The following is a 21,340-nucleotide window of genomic DNA, read 5'->3' as shown; positions in this document are numbered from 1 at the left end:
AAAATGAACCCTGCCGTTTTTCTAGGCTGATTTGACATGGAACTACATTCTCATCTGGCGTAATAATCAAGGCAACTTGCAGCTACTGGCACTACTACTGCTTGATGTCTATGGGGACTATTTTCAGATGCTGCGTACGATATCACTGCGCCTATGGTATGTTTGCAAGTTGCCTTGATTATTACGCCAGATGAGAGTGTAGTTCCATGTCAAATCAGCCTAGAAAAACGCCAGGTTTCATTTTCAGTTGGTCTTATTGCACTTTCTAACTTGAGAGGAGACACGTTTTAAATGGGAAAATTATCAGAAATCTTAGTCACTTTTAAACATGAAGCTAGCAGGCGAGAAGCTAATGGTCTAATCCGATTCAGTGATCTATGCTAGGCTGAAGCTAAAAGTTGTATCGCCAGACTCACAGAATGGCTGGATGAACGGGAACAAGGTAAATATCGATTGTTTTGCTCAAGGGGAGGTGGAAAATGAGCGTATTTCCAAAAAATGGCGGAATATCCCTTTAAGTTCAATGACATTTCCTTGACAAAACCCCTGAATTTCCATTTGTTAAGTTACTACACTATATTGCCAAAAGGATTCGCTCACCTGTCTTGACACTCATCTCTGTTTTACCAACACACAACATGCCTCAAGTGCGTGTCACTAGGTCAGTCTCTATGGCCCTCCACCCAGTGCCCTCATGCAATAATGGCTTTGGGCAGAGATCCTTCATATACACTGCTACCAGAGTCTGGAATGACATTCCTCAACACATTAGAGAATTACAATCCATCACACAATTCAAAAAACACTATAAACTACTACTCCTCCTCAATACATAGACTTGCAAACACTGACCTCTAAACTACTGTCTTTGTTAAGTCTGATGTCTATGTTTGCCTTTTGTTGTATGTAAATGTGATGTATGATGAAACAAACAGTAAAGTTAATAACCAAATGTACACCATATACACAAATTCTGAGTGGAAATATTTGTATTAATGTATTTTGGCAAGTGAATTTGAAACTGCTACAACAAAATTCAGTAATGAGCTGTTTGAAAGAGCAGTGTGTTTACACACTGCTGTGCCAGCTTTGCACGAACACTGTCTGGAGGTCATGACGACAGGTTCTGAATCACGAAGCACTATCTGTGTAGAAAACACAAAGAGACCATTGGACAAACATTCACACTGATGTATCCTTTGCAGTGAAGTTTGTTACTTAAACAGTAGTATGAACAGGCCACTAAATTAAAAATGTGTCAAAGGTTGCTGGAGCAAGTTTGTTAAGGGGGTTCCTATAAATCTACTAGCCTACAATAACTGCAACAGACTGGGAAATTGAACAGAATACCCAAACCCATCCCTAAACATTAGCCTACTCTCAAGTTGTATGGTTTTTCATTCTTCTGCATGACCTGTGTGAAGTTTGCACCCCATATGTTGAAAATATGAATACAAGTGTTTTGATTCGTTTGTGCACGATTGTGCAGGCAAAATAAACATTTGTGCACAAACGGTTTTAAGGATATTAAATGTAACTTCGTGACCTGGGGTCACTCGCCAGCAATAACGCTAATAACACAAGAAACAGTGCACAAATGTTCACACGAGTTTCAGCATGGACTTATGTCAAGCTGCTTTACACTGTATGTCAAGTTTGAGACTGGTGGACATGATACAGCATTCCTTCATTCACTCAACAATATTTTAGCAATATGAAACACCAGCATAAACACACAGGATATCGCAGTCTTCATTTGATTGTTTTAATCGTCTGCGAGCAAAAATACAAGGCTGATAGTCTAGTTAGCAAACGCCATTAGCAAAAGCTATTTTGTACATGCAGCCTTAAAACAGTGTTTTACAGCTCTTTTGAGTCACGGTGAAATGTCATTTTTGGTACATAGCTAATTTAGGTACACTTATGGAGTGGGTGCATGCGTTTCTTTATGAATCGGCCGTCATAATTTGTATAGAAATATAGGTACGTACACGTCTATAGTAGAGATAATAGTACACTAATGGTCAGTAGGGGGGAGTGTTTTGTTTCACTTCTCATCCTCGCCGCATTTAAAGTAGAAGAAGTCAAAGTAACCAATAGGCATTAAAGCCGGTACAAGCAGGAAATTTGGAAGCCGTGGGGACTTGGGGCACTTTCTTGCATTCTCCGGACCTTTCTCAAAGCCCTTATAAAGTTATTATAAAGTATCGGAGTGAATTACGTTTTCTAGTGGGACTTGCGGCGGTGGAGGGCACTGTCGTGAAGTGGTGAGATTTTATATAGGCTATGTGCTGAATTTTACGATGCCATTGACGGGAAAAGGACATCATTGCTAGTTTGAAAAGATTACCGCTCTTTGGAGTTACCCGCAGTTCGGATATTCTCTCTGTGTTTGGTTGTATTTTGCGCGTTCAGTGCTGGTGTTTGCGGTTCAGGCAGCGGACACCGGTTTTTTGTCAACATCATGGACGATATCGAAGCTGAGCTGTGCGCTGCAGGTAACACCAATGTAGATGATAAGTCTGACGATGTCACATGGGGTCGACGCAACATTAAATTGGCACCATCCCTGCTCTTGCCGCCAGCGTTATTTCCAGGTGGGTTTTTCACAGACGGCATACCTTATTCACATTTCATGGAAGCATGCAGTAGGCTATGTCACATAGCTTTATAATACTATCCATAATGGTAACAACATTTTGACTTAAACGCTCTTTTATTTCAACACAGAGAGGTCGAACATGTCTGGTTTCCATAAGACCATAAAGCTCTGCCTTTTGGCCATTAAGGACGCAATGCTCCATCATCGGTGGGAGGACGCAGCTAAATACATATCTTATTATACGCAGGCACTTGAGGACACCTCTACTACGAAGCAAGCTGTGTCAACTGAGGTATCTTTACAGCTTGACAGAAGCCATTTAATGAGATCTTTCCATTGTGTTCTTTTATTGTTATGAGATTGGTTATTAGTCCAAAACGACTTAAAAACAATACAATAGTCCAAATGAATAGTGAACCGTTTTTAAAAAAGTTGGGTGAGACTACGTTAAGGAAAATGGCAATATTAAACAATATAGTGTCAATGCAATATCAATGATCAATAGCCTAATGGAAATAAACAACTGTAATATACAAACCATAACTCATAAGTGCTGCTTAATTCATTAAGAGTACTGAACAGATATGTCTATAGCCTAATTATAAAAAATTTCACTTCAGATCATGTGGCGTCTTGGCTGTGAGATTTTACACCACCATCCCAACTCCAAGTCTGAGGACATAATTGATCTCTATGAACGAATGAAAAACTTTGGGGTAAAACACTTTGCCAAGGTATGTGTCAGATTTAAGCCTGCTTCATCTTCCGACTCTTTTTTTTTTAAGTATATTTTTTGGGGCTTTTGGCCTTTATCCGTATAGGACAGTAGAGAGACACAGGAAGCAAGCGGGAGAGAGAGGTGGGATCGGGAAATGAGCGTGGTTGGACTCGAACCTGGGTCCCCCCCCCCTCCCCATTATTGACTCTTGCATATAGCTCAACTTGCTTATTTGTTTTATAAAGATTTTTTCTGTAGGAGGCTTCTGTGAGACATAATTGAAACATTCCTTTCCACACATTGTAATATTTTCATTTTGCAGATTAGCCTAGATCATGCTTTCCATCTGCTGAAGAATGGCCAACTTGAGGAGACCAGAAGGCAGTTATCCGTGGCAGAGAGCTGGAGATATGGCAAACAGTCTGCTGCCCAGTCACAAGATTTGACTCTCATTCGTGTTTATCGCGGCTTCCTGGATTACATCACTTGGAAACACAGAAGATCCCTGGTAGAGGAGTCAGGTGAGACAAATTTGTAATTATTGTAATTATTGATAACATTATTTGAGATGGTATTTGACACTGTATGCCAGGGTAGTAGCCTGTAACCAGACCCAGTTCCATTCAGAATTTGAATTTGGTGTCCGTCCTTTTTGATTATGGGTTGTGTTTCAGCTGATCCAGGGGGGGGAAATTAACCTGACTTTCGCCAGATCCTGTAGTTCGCTGTCTGCTTCACACAAGGATCTGGGACTTCTCGATAGGAGATGTATTTATGAAGGCGGGTCCTTGTAAAACATCCTTGCATGTGATTTGATAAACCACTTGCCTGTTATCTTGAATGACGTGCTAGGCTTCTTCAAGCTCTTGCCAAACCCGGTCGGAAAAAGAGTAAAAACATCCTTGCCACCATTAAATGTCTTCAAAACTATTCTCTGTTAATCTTTTAAAGAATGAATACTCGATAGATTCGACAAAACGGTTGAAATAGCAGAATCAATGTCAGCACAAGACTCCTCGCTGCGTCCCTCCATTGTTGTTTGAATCAAACACTCGCTTCGGCGCTCCTGATTGGTTTATCATTTTTTGATCACTGGAAGGAGTTTGGATTGCCCTCGAGTCCAGACCCTTGTGTGGAGCTCAGCGAAACGCCTCTGGTGGAGCTGGCGAGAGTCAGGCTAGGGGGAAATGTCCCTGCAAGTAATTGGATAAACCTAACCAATCAGAGCAACAAAATATGTGAATCCTTTTGGGAGAACAGCAAAAAAACATCCTCCTCCTTGACAAATGCCTTATTCGCTTTTTTTGTTTGTTTTTAGTTTAAGTGGTGATCTCTATCAATCAAAGACACTGCTTTTCAGACGCCTTTTTCCAATATGCAATTTTCATCTTTTCAATTTATCCACAACATTAAAGACATGATCACTCTCCAAAAAATCGTGTTTGAGGCATACTTTTTTTCCACATTGAAATATGATGGGGAAATGTGACCAGATGGTATGTGACAGGCGCGACATTTCATGATAAAATGGCTGTAGTTATACACATGGTCACGTTTTTGAGGTTACATGCATGTCTTCAATTCAAAATATAATTTAATTAGCAATGATGGTGTGAAATACAGTTATTCTTATCTAATTTGCATGACCGGGTCATTGGATTAAGCTTGACGCAGTATTAAATATCTAACCAGAGCAGGGGCGCCGCCAGGGGGGGGAAGGTTAGGACGATTCTAAGGGCCCAGCACTGACAGGGGGCCCTTTGAAGGCTATCAATAATAATTTAATAGTATTGTCATGTGTAGGATTTTTGAATAAACGTTTCATTTGATCTGTATAAATAAGGAAATTATATATGGTTTTACAAGTCAACTACTATTTTCACTGTAGGAACATAATCTAAAGCGATTTCAAACACCCCTATTGTGGACTGTACCATTTTCAACCACCGTGGCGCTAGAACGGAGATAGAAGACGACTTTAGCAGTGTCAACATTGAGTGACAAAACGCTAGGTAAATTCCTCCAGTAGGCTAAATTCGTTTTGCTGCTGCTGGGTAAATGTATCTTGCTAGCAGACGTCTAGCTCGTTGAAAATCATGTCATCAAGTCATTACAACCGGCATTTATTAACGTTTTTACCCCCCACCCCCATGTAGTTCGAACTGAGCAGCAGGCTATCCTACCCCCCAGTTCGCACTCTGCATAGGTGCGTGCATTTTAGAAGTTGCCAAGTAAATTATTAAGTCTGGATATCACAAACGCAAGCAGAAGCAGAGAGCTAAGAGGGAGAAAAAAGGTCACTCGGTTTTTCCAAAAGAAAGGTAATTCACTGACACTGGATGCCATGACACAACACACTAGCTTGCTAGCTGATAAAAGAGATGATTTCGTTTAGGCTAAACCTATCAAAACAACAATTTTCAGTAGCCTAGGCTAAGAAGTGCAGTGTTATTTTATTTAAACACTCCACGTTCATTGCCACGGGAGAACAGATGAATGTAATGTAGGTCTGTAGGCTAAGTGTAATTTACAGTAGTCTGTAACTGGATGAACTTGAGCAATAAACTAGGCAGGCTATGCAAGATAAAATATTATTATAATTATTAATAAAAATAATAATTATATGTATATATATACAATTGGGAGAACATGTATTTGATAGGCTACCATGCTAAAGTTGCCTAAAAAGAGGAATATAAAATCATCATTTGACAATTGATCTTAATGCCTTAATAAAAAAAATGAGTAAAAATCAAACCGCTAAGGACACCAATTTTCTTTGTGATTGAAGAATGTAAATAAATAAATGTTCTTCCATAAATGCTAGGGGGAAGGAAGTATTTGACCCCTATGTTAAATTCCCATAGGAGCAGGAGGATTTTTTATATGTTTTTATTTTTAAAGGCCAGCTATTTAATGGGTCTAGGATATTACTGTATGCATCCATGATAAAGTTCCCTTGGCCTTTGGAATTAAAATAGCCCCACATCATCACATACCCTTCACCATAGCTATAGATTGACATGGTGCTTTTTCCAGTAGGCCTATTAGCCTGTTTGATTTGCATTGAGCTCAATGAGCATCAAACAGGCTAATGATTGATTTTTACTCCTTTTTTAATTAAGGCATTAAGATCAATTGTCAAATGATGATTTTATATTCCTCTTTTTAGGAAACTTTAGCATGGTATCAAATACATGTTCTGTATATTACTTATATTATTAATAAAAAAAAAAATTGAGGGGGGGTGGGGGGCCTAAATCGAAATCTTTCATGGGGCCCAGAATTTCTGGCGGCGCCCCTGAACCAGAGTCACAAAATAATCCAAAATATTGGGGTTTTGTTCCTCTTCTTTTTGTTGCACTAAAATGTTTTCATGTTTTAGATCACCATGGTGATGGCCGTAACCCAGAGATGCACAGCTACTTCCGGCAAGCCTCTGTTACCCTACGGGAAGCCATTAGACAGCCCGGCATCTGGGATTCATTTGTGCTCGCCTACATAGACGTGAGCTACCTCATTACATTCCCCTGGCCTAAATCAGTATCAGAAGTTTCTTTAAAAGCTTTGTTCTCATCAGAAAACACGGAAAAGACGGCAAAGGCCGAAACACATTTGTCTTGTTCCATGCTTTCAATCTAATTAAATGAGTTATCAGTTATAGCTCGAGAGTACGTTTCCTTTTTTTGTTTTACCCAGTGTTTCCTTGTTTATGCACCCAAATCCTTTTAAGCGGAGTTAAGCACACCTACTTCTGGCTCATTAGAAACACACCATAAAGAATGTGGCCATTGTTTTAGTTTTAGTTTAGGTTTTTTTTTTTTAGAATCAAAGCTTTTGGGGCCTGTTTTCCATACATGGATTAATCTTAGTTCTAGACTAAATGTTTTTCATGGAGATTTTCATTGAAGTTTGAGTAATCCATGTCCATCCATGTAAGGGAAACAAGCCCCTTGTGTTTAATAGTTCATTATTTTTTTATTACATGTGTGTAGGTCACATATTCCCTCGCTAATCATTATAATATATTTTATGTGAATCTCATTAAAATTAACCTATCAAAAATGTATTTTTTAGATGCTCGAATTTTACAATGACCATAGTGAAGCGGAAAAGGCTCTGAAGGATTACGCGTATGACAAGGCATTCCCTGCCAATCCGAATGCCCATGTCTACCTGTATGAGTTTCTGAGGAGAAACAATGCCCCCAAGAGGAAGCTAATGGAAGTGCTGGAGGTACTGCAAATATTTTGTACATCGTTTTTCTTTTCTTTTCTTTGAATGAATCTTGTGTTGTGTCGACCGACAAAACATCAAGACTTTTGCAGGGAGCGATACAGACATGAATGAATTTTCTCCCATTTGTGTTTGCACTTGGGTCACAATCAGATGAGGTTGCTGCTGCACCATCTCAGATTTTGATCAAGCCTTTGTTCAAGTCTATATCATGAATATGTCCCAAAACCAAGGCCTGTGAAATATGTCCTGATGTTCAAATCCTGAATGAAATAGCATTATAGCCTCAAAGGTTATGTCAAAGTAAATCACCACCATGAACACTATGCAGATTTAGGTATTTTTGGCGACTGTTGAGCTCCCTCTAGTCGCAATGTATTTATATGTTACTCAGCAATTGTAAATAGCGGCTCTTGGAAGTTGCATGGATGGTTTTCACAGCAGAGACTCGCTACGTCTATGCTGTATAGTTATGCTAGCTATTACAAGTTTGTTCACCATCAAATTGGTGTCGTAAAGGTGAAAATCTTGCATAGTGCACCTTTGAGCCACTGCTCTGAGCTAAACTAACCTGATGTTCATGGTGTTATTTGCCACAGATTCTGCGGGCTCTGGTACCTTCTCATAAGCTGATGTTGCAATATTGCTTCTTTCTGCTTAACTCAGGTACTGCTAATTCACTCATTTCCATTATGTAATATCATGTAGTTTTGGCCATTAATATTGCACTGTAGAAAACATTTGGATAATTCCTCTGTTGACTACAGGCTTGTGCAAAATTCAGAATTGAATTGAGAATGACTCCTAAATTTGAATTAAAGGAAGTAGAATTGAAATTCAAAGAAATTCATAATTTAAGGGTAATGTTCAACAATGAAGTTTCACAAATATGGCAGATATGATCGCAACAAACACACAACTTATAACTGAACACAGTAATCAATTATATTTCCAAATTAACCTTCCCAAAACTGAATGTATGTGAGATTCAACACATTCTTCCTGTTATATGACTGTGGAATTGTTTTGAATTGCCATGAATTGAATTCCACTTCCTGTCATTCCAATTCCAACTCAAATTCAACTTCCTATGGGGTGGGGCCAGAGCCATATAAAGAGAGAGTTGCGACAATTCGGGTACAGAAAATTCGGTTTGTGACGTGGTTCGTGTAACTTAAAGTAGTTCAAATAGTTCCCGGAAGCGATTTTGACTGTTCGTTAGAATCATAAAATAACCGTCTTTTACTGTCTGTTAATGAGTGTTCGATCCTAACTTCCGGGAACTATTGTTGAGAAAATATGGAACATTAGCGTCAATGGAGTTGTCGCAACTCTCTCTTTATATGGCTCTGGGTGGGGCCAATTCAATTCAAATTCCAATTCATGAATTGAATGGAGACCAATTCTAAAATTCGGAATTGTGCACAAGCCTGGTTGACTACGTCTCCTGGAAAAGAAACTGGTACAAAAGCCAGTGTTTTAACTAGCTCTCCATGCAAAGCAGTTAAATTTCACTTTGCAATGTAATGATTGCAATGTATCCTTGTCTTTCTGCAGATGATGATGATGATGATGATGATAAACTTCAGAGGGCACTTCAGGTAATCATGGACCTTCTTGAGTACATCAGCTGGAAGCAGAATCCTTATGCTTGGAAGTGCCTCTGGGACGTTATTGTCTCACTGACGGAAAGGTAAATATTGGTATGGCTATACTAACTGCTTAATAGTATATGAAATCAAGAAGCTTAGGGACGTGTACTTGATCTGTAGCCTTTATAGTATTTTTCTATTGGGTTGGACAGTGTTGTGAATGAGTGAGAGGGAGTTGAGGAGCTGGATTAGGAAATTAATTGTTGAATTTCTGTATTTAATTCCTGAACATGTAAAAGATCATAATCTTTCTTGCACCATAGTTTTTGATTTGTGGATTTTAAAATCGATGTCTCTGAACTTGTCAGATGTCGCAAGGATGTAATCACACAGGAGTGGCAGAAGAGGAAAGAGCTGTGGATGCCGCTGCACTTCAAAACCCACCACGCCAGACAGGATGCCAAGGTGGATCAGGACCTGCTGTTGCTCAAGGCCCAGGTCGCTCCAAAGCTTGTTGGAAAGAGTGAGTCTGCCGGTGTGCCCTTTGCCTCTTTTTAAGTATGTTTTGGTAGACTGGGTAAACCCTGCTTGATCTGCCGGTAATTTGATTTTGCCCTGCAGCTCAGGCTGGAAACCTTCATATTTTATATTATATATACAATATATTATATTATATTATATTATATATATTTACAAATGTATAAGACAATCACACGCTAGCTTATCCACTTGACACACCCTGCTCGTTGGTCTGATTGGTTGAAGGGCTATCCAAATATGTACAGTCATATGAACTATGGCCGTTGATCACGCCTCTTGGGCAGTCAAGGATTCAAAGCAGACTCCCCAGACTAACGAGTGGATGTCCCGATACCCAGGCCATGTCTTCGGTCTAGCCGAGATCTTAAGTGCACACCTGATCTGAATCAGTGTAAATATGATGGTCAGGAGATGAGAACCATAATGAGCTGAACTCTTTTATTAATCAAAGTTGGCGGCAGCCATCTTGGTAAAGCGATTCGGGCAGATATTTTCCTATTCACATAAATAGGGAGGCATATGTAAATGAGGTCATATTGATATAAAATAAGTACTTCAGGCTGTGTTTAAATCTGAATTGACAATGTAAATATCTCACGCCAGAATGTTAAAATAACATTACTTACATTGCAGACAACTGCCATATTGACTTTACAAACTAACCCCATTCATTCTATGGAGGATTCCTTGTAAGTGCTGTGCCTCCTCATTAGAAAGTCATCGGTTCAATTCAGTGTAATATTAATGGGCTTTACATTTAATACTGTGTGGGAAGCAGGGGATGACATCTATGAATTTAACCTCAGCTTGGTCCAGGAGTGGAAGAGGTGATGTGATATGAGTCATCTTCTTTTCTGTCTCCAGATGCTGAGTACCGCAAAGCTGCTCTACAGTTGATTGATAATGCCTGAATGTGGGATGAGAAAAATGAACTCTCGGACATCTCCACTGTGGACACCTATTGGAGTCTTCCTAACCCCTTGGTACAGTTGGAACGTAGATAAAAATCTGACTGAGACAAAAATGACTCTAAGGACAGGAGTTATTACCTTTGTAAAACTCTTCATTTATGCTTCTGTCAGCCGACTATGACTGTATGCACCTCAGTTACGTATTGGATGTGAGAGCTGAATGTGATTATGCTGAAGAGTAACTGGAACCACAAGGTGGCGCTCATGATGTGGTGCAGCATTTTCCACCTTTGTGGTTGAATATGGTTGGCAAAAAGAAGAGTGTGTGTGTGTGTGTGTGTGTGTGTGTGTGTGTGTGTGTGTGTCTGTCTGTCTGTCTGGACACAACTGCTCCAGTGAGGGAAGTCTGTCATGAGGGGGTAGAAATAACACCACAGACACACTGACCTAAACACAGACGTGCACACACAGAGACAGCAGAAGTTTGTAAATGTGTGCCTTGTCAGGTTAGGGATTTGTGATCACACGTTCACAGGCTCTAGTTTTGCAAGCTACTAGTCACACTGCCACCATTTTATATAAATTTTTGTCTGTTTTTACATTGGCCATACCCGAGGTAGGGGTATTTATGAGGATTTGTATGAGAGTCTTTGTTTACATGGCGTATATTTGGAGCGCATACCTCTTCTACGACTCTAAACCCAAATGGTGTCAGACTTGTCACTTTGTCACTTGAGCCTTTGTGAATAATAAAATCTTTTTCAAAAAGTTTTATTTTTGTAAACTCACCCACTTGGCGGCTGTTGATAATTAAATAATAAAACCTATTGAATGAAGATGATGTTTTTGATGTATATTTCTTTCTCAACCTTTGAAGGATGGGTACGTCCTCGTTTTCTAGTATCAATACTGTTTTGTGTTTCTTTTTAGCAGTCTTGGACCTATTTTGATGCTGTTCAGGGATACTGTCTGAAAAACTGGGATGACCGCTAATGAAGTAAAAATTATTGCATTGTACATATTACATTTCTTAAGTTAATGTAACTGTATTGCCAATTTCTAACTTTTAAAGCTTTTTCGTGCAACTGATTTTGTCTCTGTATTCAGTAAGGTGCTCGCACACAGGGATCTAGCCAGTGTGCATTCATATGAAAACTAAAGAAAAGAGTACACTGAAGAAGTCGACCAGCATCTGTGTTGATGCTGCCTCAGGTACTTCACACCTGCGCTGTTCACATCCCAGCTTCACACGTCACTGGGCCTTCTGATGAGCACTCCATGTTTAGGAAATGTGGCTGAAATCCTTACACAGCCACCGCGTGAAAATCCCCTCAGTTTTTCAGGGAATATTAACAAAGACCCAGATTTTGAGAGACTGGGAATAACATCTCAACAGAGTAAACAGAAATCGGAACAGTCTCTTTCCAGCTTAAGGGCTACTTGGTGCACATTAGGGAGGTATAACACGGTGTAAAGTTGAACAAAAAGCATAATGTAAGGACTTCCTGAGGGTATCTGTGAACAGAGATGGGTCAAAAAAGTGGGGGAGAAGATTCAGTCATGCAAATAGGAGTTTCAACAAAAACAGTGTCATTTTTGCTATGGTTTACCACTAACACTATACATCTGTACAACCAAGATTCAGACATTGTAGTTCAGAATTTTCCTTTTTGGGCAGAAAATCAATAAAATGTGTCAAACAGGATTAAAAAAAACAAGTATTAAAAGCTGATCAAATAGTTGAATAACCTGGAAAACAAATGTTTAGCACACAATGTTCATTCACAAGTTGCGTATTACAAGAGAGTATCTGAGTACAATTTTGAAGGACTTTGCGCCTCCTGAGCATTGTGTTCCGTTCAGTCCATCAGTCCAGCACAGCAGCATCAGCAGCATCAGTGATCAGTGTTCTCCTGCATAAGTCATTCCAGGGCTCGGGGTCAACCTCAGTGCATCTGGCACCACCTGTGCGTCCTGCTGGGGCTGTCTCCTGTCCGCCAGGTAGAGGGATGAGGGTGGGGACAAAGGGCTTGGCCTGTCCTGCAGAAGGTACAGGGCGGCTGTCGAAAAAACATGTTCTTTTCTGGCAAAAGTAGTTGTGAAAAGTTGTTGCAGTGTTGTCCTCTAGCATCGTTACAAAGGAGTTCTGCCACCATTGGACAACTGGATGCGTGTGGATGTGATACATTAATCCCTTCTGTGGAGGTGTGGGATCACATTATACCTATTGTGATTGTGTAATGCGATTTGTTTTCTTCTATTGTTCTTGCCAATCTCTCAACTTGTTTAAAGTCATTTTTCCCCTCTATGGCTCTTTTTGACAGTAGGTGGCCAAGGATTTTTTGTTTTCTTTATTCTTTTTTGTTGTTATTTTAATCTCTCAATGTTTTCTCTCAAGCGCACAAGTTCATGTTGCTCCTTTGAGGCAGTTAGAAGACTTGTGGTGAGGTGTGGGGAAAGAGATAGTGCATTGTTGTAAATACTTAAAATGGTTTTGTTATGAGATGCATTTGACTGCGGTTATCATTGATAATATTTCCTGCGCTATGAGGTGCTGTGAGGAGTTCTGTCATATTTGAGTTGTCTTGCCACGGACTGGCATTGTGTCAAATCATGCAAAGGAGAAAAAAGGCCACACTTTATACATATGGGGGGAGGCATGTCCCTCCCAGGTACACTATGATTACCTAGATAGACCTAGATACTGTAGATAGATTGATATCCGTGGATGAAACGGAAGTCATTGAGTGGGAGGAGTGAATGAAGATGTGGCATCAGTAGATTTTTACTCGTTCAAGCATGTAAACTGGCATATTCCTTATTCTGATAACAACCTGATTGGTGCTTTAATCAGGCTGCTCTGTATGTAACTCCACTGACTGATTGGGTGGAGTGAGTGCCTCCAGTTGCTTGGCTGTGCCAAGCCAAACGCTGGAGATCCCCGCTGGGGCCTGTGCAGCTCAGGAGGAATGTGTCCATCGCGCCGCTGAATCACTCGCTTCAACAGCCCCCACAATCTGCTGCTGCACGCTCCCCTAATGAAGCCACTGCTGGAGCCGGCTTCCCATCGATCAGGCCCTGGGCCGTAATCTAAAAAAAAAAGGAAAAAAGAAAAAAAAAAACTTAAGGGAACATACTCAATTAGTGAGTTTCACGCTGCCTGATTCACTTGATTTGATATAATTGCTTTAATTGAAGTTTTAGTTCAAAACTACTGTTTAAATTATTTCCCTTCGCCCCGGGAGCATGACATTAGTTGATGTCTCACTTTTTTTTCTCCACCTCACCAGCATTTGAGAGAGCATTCTGTGTTGTCCTTCGCGTCACGTATTACTGCAGTGCTTTTTCTTGAATAGTCTGACATGATTGAGTTTTTGAGCATCCAACCACTAGACCCAAGTGTAATAAAAATGGAAAAGCTGGTAAGGGTGTTTTTTTTCCCCAAGTTGTGCCATTTTGTGGTGCACTGGAGAGAGAGGGAGAGTGTGTGTGTGTGTGTGTGTGTGTGTGTGTGTGTATATATGTATGTGTGTGTGTGTGTGTGTGTGTGTGTGTGTGTGTGTTTGGGGGGTTGGGGGGGGGGGGGGGGGGCATGATTGTGCTGTCCTTACATAACCAAACCCCAAAGCACTGACCAAGCCACAAGAACAGCTGTTGGTGAGAGAAGGCAGAAGGGGGGAGATGAGGAAAGAGGATGCATCAGAGAAACACATCGTCTGGGAATTTGCTCTCACAGCCCACTCTCCGGAAAAGACCACAACCTCAAAAAGGGTCAGCACCTTGGCCTGGTTTGTTGCCATGGTCCCCGTCTGGCCAAGCTGTGTGCATATAGCAGCAGCATCAAAGTGCATCAGCCTCCCTGACTTAAACTTGACAAACCATTTCAGTCGACTACATTTGAAAGGAAGACATCATGATCCAAAAGCGTTGCTCACAGGCCCATTCGCACACAAAAGGGTCAGGTTCTTACCGATGGAATCTGAGTCGGGGCAGGAGATCTGTGTACAATATTCAGTCTGAGGTCACCACAGAGCGTGAGACACTGCATATGTGCAACCTTCCATCAGTTCTGATGGAATCTCATGTTGCCTTTTCACTGGAGTAACATCTGGTCGCTGCTTTCCGTCTGACTAACTCTCCTCTGTGAGGACTAGCATTAGTCTGCATGAGTGACTGTGATAATTACAACATTTTGGAAACTGATTTGAAAAATCCCTCAAATGGACAGACATATGTATTATGTTATGTTAAAATGGCATGTTGAAATGTTAGAGTAAAATAAATGTTGATTAGCTGTTGATTGTTGGTTGTTGATTAGCTGTTGATTAGCTAAAAAAACATTTCTCTTTATTTCTTGGTGGCGATGAGTGAGAAGCACAATACACAGTGCCTGAGGGAACATTGGTCATGAAAATTATTCACATTATGAACATACCCTGTCTGATGTTGTTATTTCTCCAATCAAGTCCACGATTCAGAATAAAGCTGTTACTTAGCACAACATTTATTGTGACTCTTTTGCCCTTTGTGTCCCGTTTAATCAAAAATCGATTGTAGATCATTACAACCTCAACATAAGACAGCAAACATCTGAAAGTTCAAGGCAAGTTTCTATCAGATTGCCACTGTACTTAGGCTAAAGTACATTTTCTGGTGCATGGCTCTGTGTCTGCATTTGTCATTTGTGAAGTTACCTTAGTCTCGTTCCTGTTGTTATTACCTCAAGTTATTTATGATTCTCTGGTTGTCACTCACTCTCTCCTGATGCCATCGGAACATAAACCCAAATGTCATGTTCACTTAGCAAGCCTGTATTCTCTCAAGCCTCTGGAGCTAAGCAGGTATTGGCAACGGTTCTTTGGATTACTCAAGTCATGGTTTAGAAAAGAGAAGGTCATATAGGCCTAAGTGGGGGAAAATATAGTCGCAGGCATGTGTTTGGCCTCTGTTTTGTCTGCGATGGTTGTCAGGTAATTAATTCACATGTTCATTTTGCGTGCTTGGGCCTAGCCGTGCTGACTCGGCAGCTTACTTCAAGATAGGAATCAGACATGACTGATTGTAGGCGGTAATGTTTTCTTTCTTTTGGGCCGATCTTATGGTCCCTCTTTTTTTTGGCTGACCACACAATCCCCCGACTCCATGTTTCAGTGCATCTGAACAGATTGAAGTATAAACCCATACGACTAATTGTCATTGTAACTTTAAGACAAGTATTAAAACTCGACGCAAAAAAAAAAAAAAAACTCAGACGGAACGGAACTTAGGAACGGAAAGTCTTTTAAGCTGTTTTCTGACTTAGTCTGCATACAGTCTACAGGGCCATAGGGGAGCTTTGAATTGGATTGAAAGGCATTTTAGAGCGCACTATAATGCTCTGAGAAGAGTTTATACTGAGGTGGTTGAGTAAACAAAGTTGAGACGGTTGGGTAAATGAAGTTGACTTTTCTCCCACTGTGACGCCAGTCCCCTGGGAGCCTTACAGGCGATGACCGCACTGGCCCGTCTGGGCTGAGTAGGTCAGCGTGCTCCTGTGTCCGTCTGGCCATCTCCTCACTGACCTTTCACAAGCTGGTGCTCGACCCCCAGAGATGCGCTTGCCCCCAACCCCCCCCTGCCACACACACACACACACACACACACACACACACTTCACTGCCCCAACCCGCTCCCTCAGGAGGGTAGTCAGCTGTCTGGTTGTGCTGGCTGGCGCTCTCTCTCACACACCTGTCCAAGTGAGGAAAGCAGTGAGGGTGAGTCACGCAGAGGGCAAGGGAGGCGAAGAGGCGGCCCTGGCATGGCAGTGCTGGTGGTGGTTGAGTAGAACGGGTGGACGGGGGGAGGGGTGCAGACAGTGAACACACACACACACACACACACACACACACACACACACACACACACACACACACACACACACACACAGCTCTCCAGGAGAGCTCCAGCTCCTTAGGTTTCCTGCCCAAGAGCCTTGTTTGGGGCCTGATCCACTGATCTCCAGTGGATGAGAAAAGCTTATTCCAAGTCTGACGCAACATAGTGGCCCAGTCATAGGACTGGTCATAGTGTTTATTATGGGAAGCACCGTAAAACTTCTCAAGAAAAATGCAACAGCTCTGGGAAAACTTATAGCGTAACTCTAAATCATGAGGGTGTCTAAATTAGTACAGATTTGGCAAAAAAAAAAAAAAAAACATGTTAAAAGTTGTTTAATATCAGTGACAACGTTGTGAATTTTGTGTGTAAGTCAACAAGACAGGACACAAAAGTGGTCCCAATGCCATGGCCTCGTTACAAATACGTTGTAACTCTGGGGGTCTGTGGGTTAAAAAGCTGTGTGACTCCTGCCCCAGACCCGGGATGCTTGACCGACTCTGTACTGAATTATTTATAGACAATACTGAATACTTAAAATGTAACCAGTGTGTCCAAACTGTCATCTCTCTATATCATACAGTCTTAATACCGGAGTATGCAGCGACAATAGCAGTTGTATAAAGCATGTTAAAGGGATAGTTCGGGTTTTAAGACACAAAGTTATATGGGTTCCCTGTCAGCAACGTTGTGCATCAGCACTGACTTACCCCCCGACAGCGTCCTGTGAGCCGAGATCCAGCCGGTTTTTGATCGTTTTTGATGCCGGACTATTTTCTTCAGCAGGTTTCTGGGGTCACGAAAGTAAAGTGTTTTTCTTCTCAAAACCATATGCGTTCAACAGAGTGATATATTTGCACCACAAAAACGTTGTCCAGCTGTCAGTAGCGCGCAGTGATAGGAATCGCGAAAAATAAGTAAGTGATAACGAGGTTTGAATTTTTCCTGGACAACGTTTTTGTGGTGCAAATATATCACTCTTTTGAACGCATATGGTTTTGAGAAGAAAACACTTTACTTTCGTGACCCCAGAAACTTGCCGGACTACTTTCTTCACCATCAAAAACCGGCTGGATCTCGGCTCACAGGACGCTGTTGCGGGGTAAGTCAGTGCTGATGCACAACGTTGCTGACGGGGAACCCATATAACTTCGTGTCTTAAAACCCGAACTATCCCTTTAATTTAGTTTATATACATAACGTTTCCGAATACATGCACAAGTGAATTTATTAAGTTATGCCAATTTTATAACAATAACATAAAAGCTTAAAAGTCTTTTAAAGTTATATTCAAGTCTTGATTCCTCTAAAGTTCAGAGCCATAACATTCACAAGGCAAAACCAGCTAGTAGAGAAAGCCATCCAAAAAACGGTGCATCTGAGTTCATCTCTAAAACATTAATGGTGCTCTCCAGTCTCCACTAAAGAGTGTGGTAACCGAATTTAATGCTTTTTGATGATGCTTGCTTAGTGAGTGAGTAAGAGGCCAAAAGTGTGTCAGTGTAAGCAACTCAGTCGAGCACAACGCCCTGAGCGGCTGTGTGTGTGTGTGTGTGTGTGTGTGTGTGTGTGTGTGGGGGGGGGGGGGTATTTGTATTTGTGTGGAGTTTTTATATGCTTGTGTGCATCTGATTGTGCATGTACTGTATGTCTGCAAATTTCAGTATGTGTGTCTACATGTGTATGTGTGTGTGTATATGCATGTGTGCGTGTGTGTGTGTGTGTGTGTGTGTGTGTGTGTGTGTGTGTGTGTGTGTGTGTGTGTGTGTGCGCGCGCGCGCGCGTGCGTGCGTGCGTGCGTGTGTGAGTCTAGTCTCTGACCTCATTACCCTGTTGGTCTGTGCTGCTCTGTGCATCTCTGTGAAGCATCCCCACATCTGTCTCACAGTGTGTATCAACACATACTCAGTTCTACCTACATCCTCATCAATCATCAGCTCTCAGTGTCCCACAGAGCAGGACAGCCCCCCACAGGGTCATATCAGGGCCATATGATGGCCACCACAAAGCCATATCAGGGCCATCACAAGGCCATATCTGGGCCATATTTGGACCATATTAAGGCCACCACAGGGCATCATGGCCATATCAAGACCACCACAGGACCATATCTGGGCCATATCAGGACCATGTCAGGGCAAAATTAGACCATATCTTGGCCATATCAGGACCATATCAGGGCTGTATTAGGTCCATATCAGGGCCATATTAGGTTCTCATGTAGATCTTGTTAGAACCTCATTAGGACCACAGCTGGAATAGAACACAGAAACACTTCAATCACTTCATTGCGATGTCTTGGGGTGTTAGAGGGTGTCTCTGACAGCATGATATTACAAACACTTTTGCTTCATATACTCAACAAGGCAGCAATTTCACTGCCTGACAGTGAGATTGTGTTCTTATGATGGGTGTATTTCTTTCTCCTTTTTTTTGGTCTTGCCTCTCTGAGGTCATGTCTCAGTCAGTTCTGTAAGTTCTGGAAGAGCACAGAACCATGAAATTGCTTTTTTTTTTGTTCTTGTTCTCCGTACGCCTGTTTTGTGCTGATGGTTTGTATGTGAGCAAACCTTTTTTTGTTTTAGCTCTAATTCACCTCACCTGGGACATCAGCATCTTCCACTGCTGACTAACATAGCATATTGTCATTGGTAAGTCTATTTTCAGTTTTCCCATGCTGAATAGAGTTATAAGCCTCTTTGCAGAAAATAATGATTTACTGCATGTAATGGCTTTAACAAATACTCAATTATGTGTGTGGTAAATAATTATTTCTAAATATTAACTCTGAATGGATTTGTGCTAAAACGCTCAAATTTATCTACTGCATTTTTCTTTTTGTGCATACTCAACTGCTATAGCTGCTCATTCATGTGTGATTAAGAGCCCCATGCATTCATTTTTAAACGAGAATGCCACATTTTTGTTTTATTTTCTGGCTTCACCAGACTCACTCGTGAAGGTTACTCTCCACTGGGAAATGTTTCCAACCCTAGGATCGCAATGGGCGTAGACTTTCCGTGAACTTTGAAATCATTGGTCCAGCCTAACCAAATACATTGATCAGGGATTCCTAACAATTGTTCCTGCTTTGCCAAATCTTTGCAGACTGATAGTAACCTGCATTGACAGTCGGGAAACAACGTACCTTTGCTGTGTAATTAATTTCAAATGTTTGCAGCTGCATTTACCACGCTGCCACTACATTTACCACAGCTACTGTCGATGTCGAAACTAACATCATCCCCTCTCATCACTAACTGTCTCGTCATACTGGTGGCAGCGGGAAATGTAAACGCGTAGGGAGGAGCCAGACAAAGACTCAAAAATGAGGTGAGTAGGGTGAGGCTAGTTTTTTGATACCACCCATACCATGTTTATCTCACCATACCATAGCATTTAATTCGGCTTTAGATTGAATTGACATTGTTGTTTATTATTGCTATTCTCCTTAATGTAGTCTTATCGACTTTTTCAATTGTTTACTGTTAAATTGAACTACTGTATTGTTATAACTTGTATGTAACTTTGGACAAAATCGTCTGCCAAATCCCATAACCATGTTCACAAGGGACTGTGAGAGCCTGATATACTCATTTAAACCATGTAAGCTGTGAAGCTCTGGAGTACTGTAGGTGTTCTCTATGATTTATTTGCAGGTAGACAGGCTTTGTAACTGTTTAATTACCCGATGTTGCATACCAAAAACAGCCTTGCTGTGTCATTGCAAAGTGTGAATGAGTGCTTGAGAGGGACGTTGCTGGATGTCATAATTTTTTACACCTGACATGACGTGACCCTGAGAGACTTCCGCCTCTTACGTTCTCAACTTTGGTTTTCACTCTGTCTCTCCTCCTCTATCCCTTTGTTTTCTGTCTTCCTCCCTTCCCACCCCTCTGTTCTCTCTCTCTCTCTCTTCCTCTCTTCTCCCGACTGTGTTTCTTGCCCCTCTCTCCACACACAGCGCACACAGACCCTGGTAACAAAGTCGCTGAGTGACTCAGGGACGCGCTTGAGTGGGTCTGCAGGACTCGGAGGATTTGCAGAGCCAAGCTAAAATTCAGACTTACAAGCAGGGCACGGAGGCAAGGCAAGGCGGGCAGGGAGAGGGTGGGGGTGGGGGAGGGGAGGGGGACGGGGAGGATGGAGCCGATCGCTTCAAGAGCTTTGGGTTCAATGAGTTCCCAGGAGAGAGTAGGATTGTGTTGGGGATGGGAGAGAGAGAGAGACTGAGGAAGAGGCAGAAAGAGAGAAGGGGCAAGTGTCAAAGACTGGGGGTGTATCTGTCAGATGAAAGAAATGAGGAGCAAGTGTCTTTTGCATGTTTGATAGGATGAGAGAGAAAGAAAGAAAGCTGAGGCAGTTAGAGAGATAGAGTGAGAGAGAGAGTCGCAGAGAGAGAGAGAGTGTGCGAGATTTAGAACAAGAGAGGGAGAGAGATAGTTTTGCTGTGCAAGGATTTAACATTTTCATGACTGCCAGAGCTGGCTCTTGGAAGCAGCACAGAGAGATAAAAGCGACTGCTCTCAGGCCTCCTGCTCCTCCCCTCATCCCTTCCTCTCTCTCTCCCTCTCTCTGTCTGTCTCTCTCTCTCCCTGTCCCTATCTCTGTCCCTCTCCCTCCCTTCCTCTTTCTTTCCCTCTGCTTGTTTCTCTCCTTCCCTCTCTCTATTTCTCTCTCTTTCCCTCCCTCACTCCTTTCTCTATATGCTTCTCTTTTTCACCCCCTCTCTCTCTCTCCTCTCCCTTTCTCTCTTCTGCTTTCCCTCTCTCTGAATCTCCTCTTCCTTTATTTCGACCACACTCCTACCGGACTGAATCCACGTCATGCAGACTGGAGCAAGACAGGCTCTCTCATACTGAGACAA

The 21,340-nt window shown here is 41.7% G+C and overlaps 1 protein-coding gene across 2 annotated transcripts; it reads left to right on the top strand.

The window, feature by feature from the left end:
* The first annotated feature begins 2,125 nt into the window (after positions 1–2,125).
* taf1a (TATA box binding protein (TBP)-associated factor, RNA polymerase I, A) lies at positions 2,126–11,435 on the top strand. Of its 2 annotated transcripts, XM_062550701.1 has the most exons (11): positions 2,136–2,267; positions 2,436–2,597; positions 2,731–2,894; positions 3,223–3,336; positions 3,643–3,841; positions 6,706–6,827; positions 7,398–7,556; positions 8,156–8,222; positions 9,114–9,249; positions 9,517–9,671; positions 10,553–11,435. In XM_062550701.1, the coding sequence occupies exons 2-11, from the start codon at positions 2,465–2,467 to the stop codon at positions 10,597–10,599; spliced, it is 1,296 nt and encodes a 431-aa protein (XP_062406685.1). In that variant the 5' UTR covers positions 2,136–2,267; positions 2,436–2,464; the 3' UTR covers positions 10,600–11,435. The 2 variants fall into 2 exon arrangements, with proteins under 2 accessions (XP_062406684.1, XP_062406685.1); XM_062550700.1 differs by having other exon boundaries at positions 2,126–2,597.
* Positions 11,436–21,340: the final 9,905 nt, after the last annotated feature.

Source organism: Sardina pilchardus, chromosome 12 (genome assembly GCF_963854185.1).
Source record: "Sardina pilchardus chromosome 12, fSarPil1.1, whole genome shotgun sequence".
In the NCBI taxonomy this organism is placed as follows: domain Eukaryota; kingdom Metazoa; phylum Chordata; class Actinopteri; order Clupeiformes; family Clupeidae; genus Sardina; species Sardina pilchardus.
This window is presented reverse-complemented; position numbering and strand designations above follow the sequence as displayed.

Coding starts and splice junctions, on each gene's coding strand:
- taf1a (XM_062550700.1), top strand. CDS start 2,465: ATGGACGATATCGAAGCTGAGCTGTGCGCTGCAGGTAACACCAATGTA. Junction 7,557..8,155: donor AGCTAATGGAAGTGCTGGAG/GTACTGCAAATA, acceptor TATTTGCCACAG/ATTCTGCGGGCTCTGGTACC. Junction 8,223..9,113: donor CTTCTTTCTGCTTAACTCAG/GTACTGCTAATT, acceptor GTCTTTCTGCAG/ATGATGATGATGATGATGAT.